Raw genomic sequence first — 12230 nt, 5'->3', positions numbered from 1 at the left:
TTCAATTTGTCGCTTGCTTCCCCCCCTGTGTGCCGTTGCCTTCTGCGCGATTTATATATCAACTTATTGTGCTATCAATAATTTTAATCTGCATTCCTTAATTTGACCTTCTCGGGTCGTTTTTTCTTCTTCGTATTTGATGTCCTTCAATCCAATGATTCATGGAACTCTTCCAAAGGGAATCCAGCATGGAACTTGTTTGAAGCGATTATTGTGAGCAATTCTGAAAAGTTTGTGTGAAACTAGTGAGTTACACCATACACTAATTAACGAGGAGGTGGACGGTTCATGCTAGCAAGTTTTGTTAGTGGACAGTTGTGATAGATTTGAGTTACAGGTCGAATCATATCATTTACATGTTCAACTGGTTTGTTTGCTGTGGGAGGCAGGTTTTCTTCAAGGATTTCATTTTTCTGTTCAAGTTGTCATCCATGTATTATCATCCCATGTTTTCTTGACTGTTTACTGCTTGGATCCATCTCTTGTATCAACTGTAAGATGCTACATTGCATCCTTTTCATGTATCATAATGAAAACCGGTAGCAGCATCATATCACCATTATTAACGACGAACAGTTGGGGAGTTGGGTGTCTGGGATTACGGGTGTGTTTTGGTGTGTGACATGCCAGGTTAATGGATCCCATGTTGCTCCCATTTATTCGAGGTTTGCCTGACTAAACCCGCATTTCCCAGTCATGAATATACGCTTAAATGGCATCTCCTATTCGCAAACCCCCCTGGGCCATCATTTCATTCGAAGCCATGATTTCTAGGGGGCAATGCTGATGTATCTCTGATTTAGTTTCAGCTTCCAAGGATTCCATGGCCTGGCTGGTTTTAAGGTAGTGGGTTCCGGTTGTGCGCAGCAAACGAATATTAAAATGAGGGACAACTGTTGATACAGTAACAGGCTCCGTGTTGTTGCATTTGAGGACAAAAAGAGGAGAATAAATCATGGGTTAGCAGATGCAACAAAATAATTAGCGGGAACAGTGAAGACTTTAAAAAGGTGGGAAGAACAAGATCCATTTGTCATGTCAATATCTGTACTTAGTTGTTTTGGATTAGTGCAAACCAAAAAGGCTTAGAATGATAAGATATACTAATTATTGAGAGGGCCCTACATATTCAATGCTTGGAGAAAAATGGTATGATGCTGTCACATTAAACCAGCTCAGCATATAATTTACGATGGAAATAAGATTAGGTCGTTTTTAAAATATTTTTAATTAAAAAATATATATTTTTATTTTTTTAAAATTGTTTTGCATACCAACTTATTAAAATAATATAAAAATAATATAAAATATTAATTAAAAATAAAAAATAAAATTAATTTTTATTTTTTAATTTATTTTTTTTAAAAAGGGGCAGCCAATGAGTGTACATGTGAGATGCTTCAAGGCAAAGGCCATTGTTGATGGGCCTCAAGAGAAAGCCAACGGCTGATGATCATGGACCCATAGTAGCTACCAAACTAACACAATCCCTTTGCAAATATGGGCAGCCTTCAAAGATCTGTTCTGTTCTCTCTTGGTTGATGCTTCTGCTGCAATTCTTCTCGGCTTGGCCTCAGACAGGTTAAATCGAGGATACGTAGGTTTGAGTCCAGTGGCAGAGGGCTCATACAAAATTATCTTTGATCCCTGACGAGCATGATCTTTGAGTAGAGAACAGCAAGGTGACAGTTTCCTCCCATTTTCTTCTGTGTTAGGTGGTTTTGCTATCCATGCTAGAGATAGTGATAAGCTTATGGCATTAGTAGTAGGTTGAAGACAACATTGACAGAGCTGGAATCCTTTCAGCATATGAAAGATTTATAAAAAAATAATCAATTTGTCCTTTGATCAGCATTGACCATCCACATTTCAGTAGATTTCTGCTCCAGAAATGCCTTAGTTTCCTAATAAAAAAGATTTCTACCCACCTATTTCTCCTTTTCTTTCTCAAACTTTTCAACGAAAATAAAATAAAATATAGGGATGAAATACGAAGTTCCTAAAGAGTAAAAGAACTAAGCTATAATTAACTCCTTGCAGACACAGCATATGGAGTTCCACTTGTGGATTTCATTTACAAGCTTGTGTAAGTTTTGTGCAATAAGCCCATAGGCTAGAAAATACTCCAATTGCAACGCCCATGACCTGCATGTTGTTTTTGTTGTAATCTTAGGATGTCATCTTGAAAGAAGTAACTTTATATAAAATAATCCAAAATCAATGTTATATATATATAATCAGATAAGATTAATTATTAAAATGAAATTGTCTTTAAATCAATAACGTCTTTAATCTAATTATGAAAAAATTAGTAATGTATTCGGCATTTTTATCAATTTGTTAATAAAGGTATTACGTTTTAATAGCAAGTGATCATATGAAATCCTAGCCTTTTTAAAAAAAAATTAATTAAAGAAGGATCAATAGTAATATATTCCACTTCTAGAAAATAAAATAAAATTAAAAAAAAACAACATTAATTGCGATAGAAAATTCTCATCGGTAATTTCAGATAGAAACAATGATAGAATAAAAAAACAAAAAAAACTCAATCGGTAATTATGTCGGCATTGTTGACATGTTAAATTTCAACATAAATTCAATCAGTGATTTTAAAAAGAATAAAACTAGATGGCCCTCTTCTCTTTCCACTTCATCTTCTTCTTTCAATTCACCACAACAATCCTCTCTGTCTCTCTCTCTATTTCAAAATTTTAACAGCCTCCCTCCTCATAATCCAGCCACTAAACCCAAGATATCCACTCCACCAAGCAAGTGCACACGCTCGTTCATGTTCTAACATATTTATATTTTAGGTTAATTTATTGAAATTTATTTGTAATATTTGTAATCTACTTGTATATTTAAGTATTTTATTTGTTTTATAATGATAATTTTATTGTATTAATATATAATTTTTATTTTACAGTTTGTTTGAGATTTGAAAAAAATTAATTTAATTTGTCATTTGATGAAAATGAGTGTGATTTTATAATTTAGGTGTGTTAGATAGAAGAAATGATAGGTAATTTTATGGGTACCAATTATTTTGTATCAATTTTATGGTTAGTTGGATGTTTAGAACAAACTATTTTATATGGAATTGATAATAGTTGAAGTTATTAATTTATGTTGAATAAATCCGAATTAAAGGAATGATGAAAAATTAGTAGGTCCCAATTAATTTTAATTAATTATGGGTTTTGTTGAAAATTTAGGAAAAAAATTATTGTGTAATTGATAACAATCAGGGTATTAATTGATGTTATTTATTTTTGAATTGTGTAAATAATGGGCAGAAAGTTGGTACCATTTTTTTAAAATTTTATGATTTAATTGAAAATTTGAAGAAAATTAAATTTGTGTATAATTGATAACAATTAGAGGTTAAGTATGTTTAACTTATAAAATGTTTGATAGTTATTGGATTATGAATTAATATTTTTTTTCTAAATTGGAGAAACCGAGTTACTTTAAAATTTAAAAAATGATAAGTTATTAAGTTATTAGTTGGTTTGTATAGGTTAATTATTATTTATTTTTAATAAATAATTAAATTTAAGTTTGATATTATATTTTATTTTTAAATCGTATTCATTGTTTCCTTTCAATTATCATGTATTCAAGAAAAAACAAGTTCAAGTCAAACAAAAGGTCTCCTATCTCATCAGCTAGTAGTATAAGTGATCATGCCATGAATTTAGGGGATGATTATGAAAAGAAACCTAATATAAAAGTTACCAACCAAGGCTCAACCACTAAAGATAATAGATTAGATGTCCCTTGCTTGATAGATGCTATTTCAAACAAATAGATAACTTAATGAAAGGGCAATCTCTAAATGTAATTGTTTTGTTTCATGATGTTATTTATTCTTATTGAGTTATTTAAAGTTTTACAATTTTATGAAAATAACTTTCTTAAACTAATTTTTAAGCTTACTAATTTTAAAACTACTAATTTCATTACCTCTATGATAAAATGATCATTTGAGGAACCGTTATTTCAATGGAGTCAACTTCATGACCATCCTAAATGGATGTATATGGTAGATGCTTGGCGGGAAAATTTTAAAGTTAGATAAATAATCTCTTATTCGAGTGACTAGTTTGTAAAATTTTAAAAACTAATTCATGTATGAAATCAATTAATAAAAGATTTTGGTGGAACGAGAGCAACGAGGTACTTGTCAGGAGAGAGTATGAAAAGCCGTAATGCAACTAGGTAAATTTAAATCAATTAATGTTATATTATTGTAAAATTATGTTCATTTATTTTCTTACCTAATTTATGTATAATAAATATTTATATGATGCTAATAAATAAATAATTAAGAAGGATGAGTTGAATGACATGGAAAGGTGAAAATGCTATAAACCAAAGTATATTATAGACCATAATTAGACAACGTATCTTAAATTTGTATTTTTAAATTTTTTTCACAAAATGCTCAAAATCTAGTACACAAAATAAGAATAAAAAACTCATAATTTGATGAGCAAACACACAGGGGAGAAATTCTATTTATCCACCATGTTAAACACCTAGCAAGAACTCATTATTATATAATTTTTTTACTTTTCTTGAAGTTTGAATTAATGTCTTTATTAATAAGATTTTTAACAAATTAGTTAATTTATAGAAAAAAACAACCTGAGTGAAAAGTGACTCTAATAAAGTTATATGGAAAAACTCATATAAAGAAGAGAAAAAAAAAAGAAAAAGTTGGTCGATAAAATAATAGAAGCATTCATTATAAGTGTTTTGATATTTATTATTGGTTTAAGATGTTAAAAATTGTTTAGTAGCATCAATAATATGAAATGTAATTGATTTTTTATTTTTGATTTTTTTGTTTTATAGGAGAGACATAAACCTAACATTGTTGATAAATATGACAAAGAGACTTTCACCCATCCTCCTTGTGATCCTATAGTATGGTTAAAGATTATTATGAGTGATGGACTTAATAGAAATCAAGTTTATGGTTTGTTTATAGCATCTGTCTAAGAATATATGACGAGCCACACGATTTCAACTTTAGGCACGCTAGATTTTAATTGAAGCTATTCATCACATGAATTTGACGAGAATGTGTTGAAAAGAGTTAAAAAATAAATGATTGTTGATATATAGAAAACGAGTGAACAACTCTTAGAACAAAATATAATATGTTTGGCTCAACTAAATGGACCTATAGGTGTAAATGAATTATACAGATTTATGAGTTTTTATAGTTGGAATATTTAAGTATATAATTTATACAAATAACACACAACAATCATACATGTATAATAAGAGATAAGAGATATTAGTAGAAAACCACTCAAATTCCAATTAAAACACAACTAGGTCAATGATGTGAATATATATACCTGGTACATCACATCAAAGATGTTAAAGATTAATGTGAAGAAGGAGGAAAAGATGTTGAGCCAGAAGATCCATAAGATATTTTGTATAAATTATTTTTTAAAGATGTCTTTTGTTATAGTTATGGGTTATTGTGAACAAATAATTGTTGGTTTGGATATCATTAAAAAAAAAAATCTCTAAAGGAAGGCAATTCCCTTGAAATTCCCATCATAAATTTCACACTCATTCTAGAATTTTTGGTAAAATTTACAAAACATGTAGCACTTTACTAACATAAAATGAGCAGTAAATTAGAATTCCTTACCTTTTATTTTATACCTGATATATATAAAAAGTCTTTTATTTTTTAAAGAAAAAAATTATTATAGCATGTTAGAACTTTGTGATTTCTCAACTTACATGCAAGAATATAAGAGAATAAAAATAATTAGGGAGTAATGATATTAGAAAATCTTGTTGTATTGGTATATATCAATGTATTATGTTGTTAGTCAAATTCTTGAAAAGAAAACATTTTGTTCTTTCATGTAAAAGAAAATTATGTTTGTATGTAATATGAATGTGGTAGATAGAATTTATAAATGCCCTTTTCTATTTGGATACACATTTTATTAAAAAATGTTTTTATTAATTTACAAGTATTTTTTAAATTAAAATATTTTTTTACTATCGATCAGTCCACCATAAACCAATATACAAATACACTCGCTATATCATGTAAAACACCACAATGATATTCTGATTTGTTCCTTTTATTTTCATTTTCTTTGTTTCTGAAAAATTTAGAAGCTACTAGAACAATACTCCTAAACAATCTTTCAAAATGCCCCCAGGCAGGATCGAACTACAGACCTTCAGTTTACAAGACTGACGCTCTACCACTGAGCTATGGGGGCACTTGACAACTGTTCTCGAAATTAAAAGTCGTCTTATTTATTGAATTGCGCCACGTCAAAACAGACAAGTGGACAAGACCACAAGGAGGAGTGTAAGCAACAGGAGAAAAAGAGGAGGCAACAACCATCACCAAGGCATCATCCAAAGGAGGAGCTACCAGTCCAGCGGTGTCGAGAGCATCTGAGATGGAGAAAATGAGTATAGAACAACTAAAAGCATTAAAAGAACAAACAGATCTTGAAGTCAATCTCTTACAAGACAGCCTTAACAACATCAAGACAGCCACTGGTCGTCTTGAAATCACCGCCACTTCACTTCATGACCTCTCTCTCCGTCCCCAAGGTAAAGCCTTTATTGCCTTTTCGCTTAAAGCTTCGAGCTCTTTGGATCTTTGTTTGTTTTATAAGTCAAAGATTGAATCTTTATGATTTGTTTTTGTGGGTTTTTTTTTTTGAAATATTAGGAAAGAAGATGTTGGTGCCATTAACTGCTTCACTTTATGTACCTGGTACACTTGATGATGCTGATAAAGTTCTTGTTGATATTGGAACTGGATATTTTGTTGAGGTTAGTTGGTTAAAGCTTGCTGCTTTTAAATTTTTTTTTAGTGGTTTAGCATCGGATTGGATTGTTTTAACTTCATTGATTGGTTGCCTGCTGGTTTTGTTAACAGAAAACAATGAATGAAGGGAAAGATTATTGCGAGCGCAAGATTAACTTGTTGAAGTCTAATTTTGATCAGCTTATTGAGGTATGTTTTCAATCATTCTTTGTGTTAAGGATGTTGCGGAATTGTTCGCATTTGGAAATAGTTGCACAGGGCACTTAGTTTGGTTTCTTTAAACCTGTTCTTTTGATGCTAATTGTGTTTGGGGAGTGCAGTCTTCTTTTAGAAGGAACTGCTTTTTAGCAGTTTGATAGGGTGCTTAACTGATTGGTATGGTGCTAAACCTGCATAGCGCATCATAACTTTTGATTGAACCATGCAATGCTAATTGTCTGTCAGTCTTTTCCCCAAGTATTTGTCAGCTTAAATCCATTTTCATCATATTTAGTTGCACCTTTCTACTCCTGTTTTCTTCATGTCCCTTCCATGATGTCCGTTCATGTCCCAACTTACAAGAATTGCAGCAATTTTGAAGGATTGTGATGAGGTAATGTGATTTAAATTGGAATGAATTTGAACTCCTTGTGTACTGGTCTTCTGACACCAAACCATACCAGCATTTGGCCATTGTTGCATTTTGCATAAGATTGGAGAGCTGACAAGTTTTCTATTTAGGACCACACTTGCAGAAATTTTGATTGTCATTAATCCCCTGTCAAAGGAAGCATGCTGGGAAAAAAAGTAGTCCATCAAGTTAAACATAATAATACTAATTGAAGGGTTTAAAATGCATTTTCTTTTCTTCTTTGAAATTGAGGCTTCAATCTTTTTCAATGGTTTGATGTTACCATCACCGCTACTTGCTAGTCATTCAGTGATGGGATTGCTAAATTTGAAATGCTTAAATTACAGCTTGCAACTAAAAAGAAGACTGTAGCAGATGAAGCAGGGGCAATCTTACAGGCAAAACTGAGGCAGTTGGCTCCTACAACTTAACATTTTCAGAATCTCTGCACTCTTTTTGTTAGATTGTTGAATTTCCAGCTTTGTGTAAAGGTACTGCTCTGTAAAACCGCATTAGAGGTGACGTAAGTGTTCACCAAATTTTTTTCTTTCTGAATGCGGACTGAGGAGAAGTTTTCTCAATTCAAATGAGACCAACCTTGGATTAACCAATTACGCCGAAAATACTGTGAAGTCAGTGATGATAATATCCAATCTTGTTAGTAGGGAGGTCATTGAGGTATCCTCGTAGTTCAATAATTTGAAGGCATGTTGATCTGTTTAATGAATCTTTTATTTCAGATGGTGTGTATGAGTTTTATGACTTTGCTTTGCCATTATTTTAATTTCCTTTTTTGATCAGTTCTCCACGGATTTTCTCAATGATTCATACCGTATTGATTTCTTTCGTTTTTGATGTATTTGAAATTTACTAATGTGCTGAACTTCTAACTAATCCTGCTTGCCTAATAGAAAGGTTGTGGTCCAAGAGCTTTTGTTGGATCTGTATAATTTGGCTTAGTGGGGCTGAATTCAACTCCTAGGGCCGTGTTTGTTTGTGCTACTGGATGTGCTTTTCAAAATTTGTGTGTTTTTTTGGTTAGCTTCAAATTACTGATTTTTTTTTAAAATTGTTTTTGGATTGTTTTGATTTGTTGATGTCAAAAATAGAAATAAATATATAACTATTTTAACGTGTTTTTAAATGAAAAGCATTTTTAAAACCAATATTTACAAGACGACAAGTGATGTATTGGAATTGCAAAATTAATTTTGCTTTGTCAGACCTAGTCAAGAACCTAATGCAACAATTTGTGTATAAATAATAATTATATGCTCAGTAGGAGCATTGTTTCTTGGTTGTGCAGTTATCTGGATTATGCCTCATCTTCTTTTATTCTTTATTTGTTTTTTTTTCTTTCATTAAACTAATTGATGTTGGATTGAAAGGGATTGTGACTCGGCTGTCATCACTTGATTACAGGGTTCAATATGATCAGAACTTGGGATCATTCTATCATATATCCTTAAGTTTCTTATTAACTCGAGCTTGGTTCCCTAATCAATCCTGTACGAAGTCTAGACATGTTTAACATGAGAATCCATGTTCAAGTTGGGCTCCTTTAGTAAAGAAGTGAGTTCAGGTTCAACCTTGTCTGCAACCCTAAAGTGAGACATGAATACACCCGCTAATACCTCAACAGCGAAGGTCCTTGACAATGGACCCCTTCTGTTTTGATTTTCCTTTTACATCCAGAGAAACTAAATCCCTCAAATAAATGAGGTTTAGGACTCGAATTTGCAAAGTTAAGACCTCGATTAAGAAAGGATTTAGTTTTAAAAGCTGACCCTTAACGGCATCCTCTTAACCGTTGAAATGAAAAGGAGAAGTTAATTGTACTGAAACAAAACAATATCAAGACAGGCATGTTAAATTCAAAGCCATTGCATCTTAAAAAAGAGAAATTTGAAGAATCCATTTTTCTTTCCCGGTTATATGGTGAAGTGGTTAGTAAACAGACAAAGATTTGGGACAATCCCTGGTTGAATGAACTTCCACAGCAATTTCTGTCCTATAGTATAATAGTTAAAACCACCCACTTCATTGCTTCTTTTGTACGCGTGTCTGTAAATTATGTCTCTCTTATCATGTGGACACTAGATCATTAGGTGGAGTTATTGTTGCTGGTCTTGGAGGCAATTTCCACAAGTGACAGTAGACACCGGCGGCAGAGGAATGTGGATATGAACTGTGCAGGGTCAGGTTTATTTGACATTTAGGAAGAAGGGTTGATGGAAAACATTATGATGACATTATTGCACACTGTCCTTGTGGTTCAAACCCAATCCCTAGAGACGTTGATTGATTTTGGTAGCCGTGTACGTAGGGTATGATAAACCTTCAATCTAACGTGATATGCCTTTTGTTTTTGTACATTTTGTGCTTGGTAGATGACTAGATAGGCTGGCCTTTGTCGTAAAAGATTGTAGTAACTGCTTGGGTTATGGTCAAGACGGTTAATGTTCTCGTTGCTGGTAGCTTTTGGTAATCCAAACATGGTTTTTTTTTCAAAGAAAGTACTAAGGCTAGAGCATTGTCATAGGCCAGGATTGGTGCTGAATCCACGACTGATTCTCATGCCGCGTGGAGTCTCTTGAGCCTCTGTTAGATGCAGGCGTGGATATAGAGACTTTGTAGATATGTTGCGTGGGACCGGGTGCAATGCTCCATAAGAGGGTGTGGAGACCACTATTTTATTATACCCCCTCCCCTGTAGAAAGGTAGATGGAATGTACGTTTGTAACTTAAGAACAGGTAGGAACATTTTACTGCTTCATCATTGATTCATGTTGTGGACAAAGTAGGTGTTGTATCTCTACATATAGTAGAACCAAGGGAATTTCAGAGGCAGCGCAGCCCGTGCGTGCTCTCATTATTTCTGTTTCTCTCCCATACTTTTCTGTGCTTTTGGATCTGAATATTGCTTGAAAGCGTGTGAATTATAGTATGGAAAGATCGAAAGTGATGAAAACTATTACTGCAGGAGGCATAGCTCCGCAACCCATTTTTGGCGTCATTGAATCTACTCATCCTTGCATTTCTTATCCACAAAAATCAACTGTTAGAGATGCATCCTTTTCTTCCTATCTCAGACCGATGCCAGAACAGATTACTCAAGTTGATGATTCTGAGATAAGCATTTTCGATGCACAGAAGTACTTCAATGAAAGTGGCAGTGACCCCAGATTGAGCAAGAGAGTTTCTCCAGTTAATGCTAAACTTGAACGCGTATGCGAGCGATATGATTTCCCTACGGTTCCTAGATTGTCGTCTGCCTCGTCTTCGGTTGATAGATATGGCAGGAATTATAGAGCTCGTTCTTTCCACGCAACACCAACCGCTTCATCTGAAGCTAGTTGGAATAGCCAGGCTGGTTTATTGTCTAATCCACCAGGTGCTATTGCTGTCTCTATGCGAAACCCACCTCGAAATGATGACAAGAGAAAAGGGTCTGGTACAAAATGGCTTCTTAGGAGAAAATGTCCATGTTCAGGTAAGAAATCTGTTCAAATCGAGGAAAAGCTATCAGAACCAAGAATTCCATCACGGATAAGTCACACTAAAGGACTCTCTGTGGATCTCAAAAAGAAGATTCAGATTCCTACCCCTGTAGAAAATCCTATTGAAAAAAGTTCGGCTACAACGGACTGGCTCGAAAGACGTGAAGTAATTATCCCCAGTTCTCATAGAATGTCGGCAGATGGCAAGCTCGAAAGGCGTGATGCGATTCCTAATACTCATCGAATCTTGGCAGACAACAGCCGATTTCCTTCAGGCTTAAGCCACCAACGTGTAGCGGCCTCGGCAAGCCCATTGAGTACTGATACTACTGCTGGGTTCAGTTTTCCCATTCTGAGCCAAACCCCACCTCCCATGAAACTGGTGTTGCCATCAACTACATATAACCCTCCTCTTGAGGATCCACCCCGCGAGTCGTTGGAAGTTTTTCGGCCAGCTGAAGGTCCTATTCCGACAAAGTCAACTTCTGATCTTCAGCGTCGACGTCAAAGCTTCACAGTCATGGACGACGATATGGCAAGTGATGCAAGTTCAGACTTGTTCGAGATTGAGAGTTTCTCAACTCAGACAACATCATATGCAATGTATCCTAATCATCGCGATTCCCTTGATGATTCTCCTAGCTTTAACACAAGGCGATTAGCTGCAACAAATGGAGGGGATTTGCATTGTAGACAAAGTCTTGATGAACCTAGAACACCGTCAATTGCACCAACAGAATGTTATGAGCCAAGCGAGGCTAGCATAGACTGGAGTGTGACAACAGCAGAAGGGTTTGACAGGGGAAGTGTTACTAACTTCTCAGTTAGTGCATCAGAAGTTAATGAAACGGCAATGATGCGTGGCCGCGAGGATGAAAAGAATAGCGGCGGTGGGAAGAACAGAGGAGGTAATGGAGGGTTGTTGATGAGTTGTCGGTGCGAGAAGGCGGTTAGTGTAGGGCCAAATCCGGTGAAATGTGTGCCTGCAGAGGGACAAAGAGTAGCAAGCTCCACAGTGAGGCATGTGGGAAGTAGGCCAGCGATGATTAACAAGCCACCACTTGCTAGGTTTCACTCTGCTCGATTGTCTTTACCCTTTGCAACATAGGAAGCAAGCTGTGGTGGTAAATTGCTTGCTTCCATGTTCATCAGTTCCCTAAGCAGATACTCTTTCTTTCTCCTTTTCTTTCTTTCTTTCTTTTTGTGACCTTTTCTTGATTGATTGTTGAAGGGAGTTCATACTTTCTCTGAGTAAATAAACGAACAATTACAACGTTACAGCTTA

General features: G+C 34.3%; 2 protein-coding genes and 1 non-coding gene across 4 annotated transcripts; 2 read left to right on the top strand and 1 right to left on the bottom strand.

The window, feature by feature from the left end:
* Positions 1-6200: 6200 nt before the first annotated feature.
* TRNAT-UGU (transfer RNA threonine (anticodon UGU)) lies at positions 6201-6272 on the bottom strand. Its single transcript has one exon. It is a non-coding gene; the product is annotated as a tRNA-Thr (tRNA).
* A 62-nt stretch (positions 6273-6334) lies between these two features.
* Positions 6335-8220, top strand: PFD5 (prefoldin 5). The gene is made up of 4 exons (XM_011023715.1): positions 6335-6615; positions 6737-6840; positions 6947-7024; positions 7793-8220. Exons 1-4 carry the CDS (start codon positions 6459-6461, stop codon positions 7874-7876), a joined length of 423 nt encoding a protein of 140 aa, XP_011022017.1. The 5' UTR covers positions 6335-6458; the 3' UTR covers positions 7877-8220.
* Positions 8221-8622: 402 nt separating this feature from the next.
* LOC105123925 (protein PHYTOCHROME KINASE SUBSTRATE 4-like) lies at positions 8623-12230 on the top strand. 2 transcript variants are annotated; one of them, XR_841971.1, is made up of 2 exons: positions 8623-12124; positions 12158-12174. XR_841971.1 is itself a non-coding variant. In XM_011023714.1 (1 exon), exon 1 carries the CDS (start codon positions 10392-10394, stop codon positions 12051-12053), a length of 1662 nt encoding a protein of 553 aa, XP_011022016.1. In that variant the 5' UTR covers positions 8623-10391; the 3' UTR covers positions 12054-12230. The 2 variants fall into 2 exon arrangements, 1 of the variants encoding a protein (XP_011022016.1); XM_011023714.1 differs by having other exon boundaries at positions 8623-12230.

The sequence above is a fragment of the Populus euphratica genome, unplaced genomic scaffold (assembly GCF_000495115.2).
Source record: "Populus euphratica unplaced genomic scaffold, PopEup_1.0 scaffold12.1, whole genome shotgun sequence".
NCBI classification, from domain to species: Eukaryota; Viridiplantae; Streptophyta; class Magnoliopsida; order Malpighiales; family Salicaceae; genus Populus; species Populus euphratica.
The sequence above is the reverse complement of the archived record's forward strand: the minus strand, read 5'-3'. Positions and strand labels throughout refer to the sequence as shown.

What these genes read in the sequence shown, in the direction of transcription:
- PFD5 (XM_011023715.1), top strand. Translation starts at nt 6,459, where the DNA reads ATGGAGAAAATGAGTATAGAACAACTAAAAGCATTAAAAGAACAAACA. An exon ending in CCTCTCTCTCCGTCCCCAAG is followed by an intron (nt 6,616 to 6,736) that starts GTAAAGCCTTTA and finishes TTGAAATATTAG; the next exon opens with GAAAGAAGATGTTGGTGCCA. An exon ending in ATTTTGATCAGCTTATTGAG is followed by an intron (nt 7,025 to 7,792) that starts GTATGTTTTCAA and finishes CTTAAATTACAG; the next exon opens with CTTGCAACTAAAAAGAAGAC.
- LOC105123925 (XM_011023714.1), top strand. Translation starts at nt 10,392, where the DNA reads ATGGAAAGATCGAAAGTGATGAAAACTATTACTGCAGGAGGCATAGCT.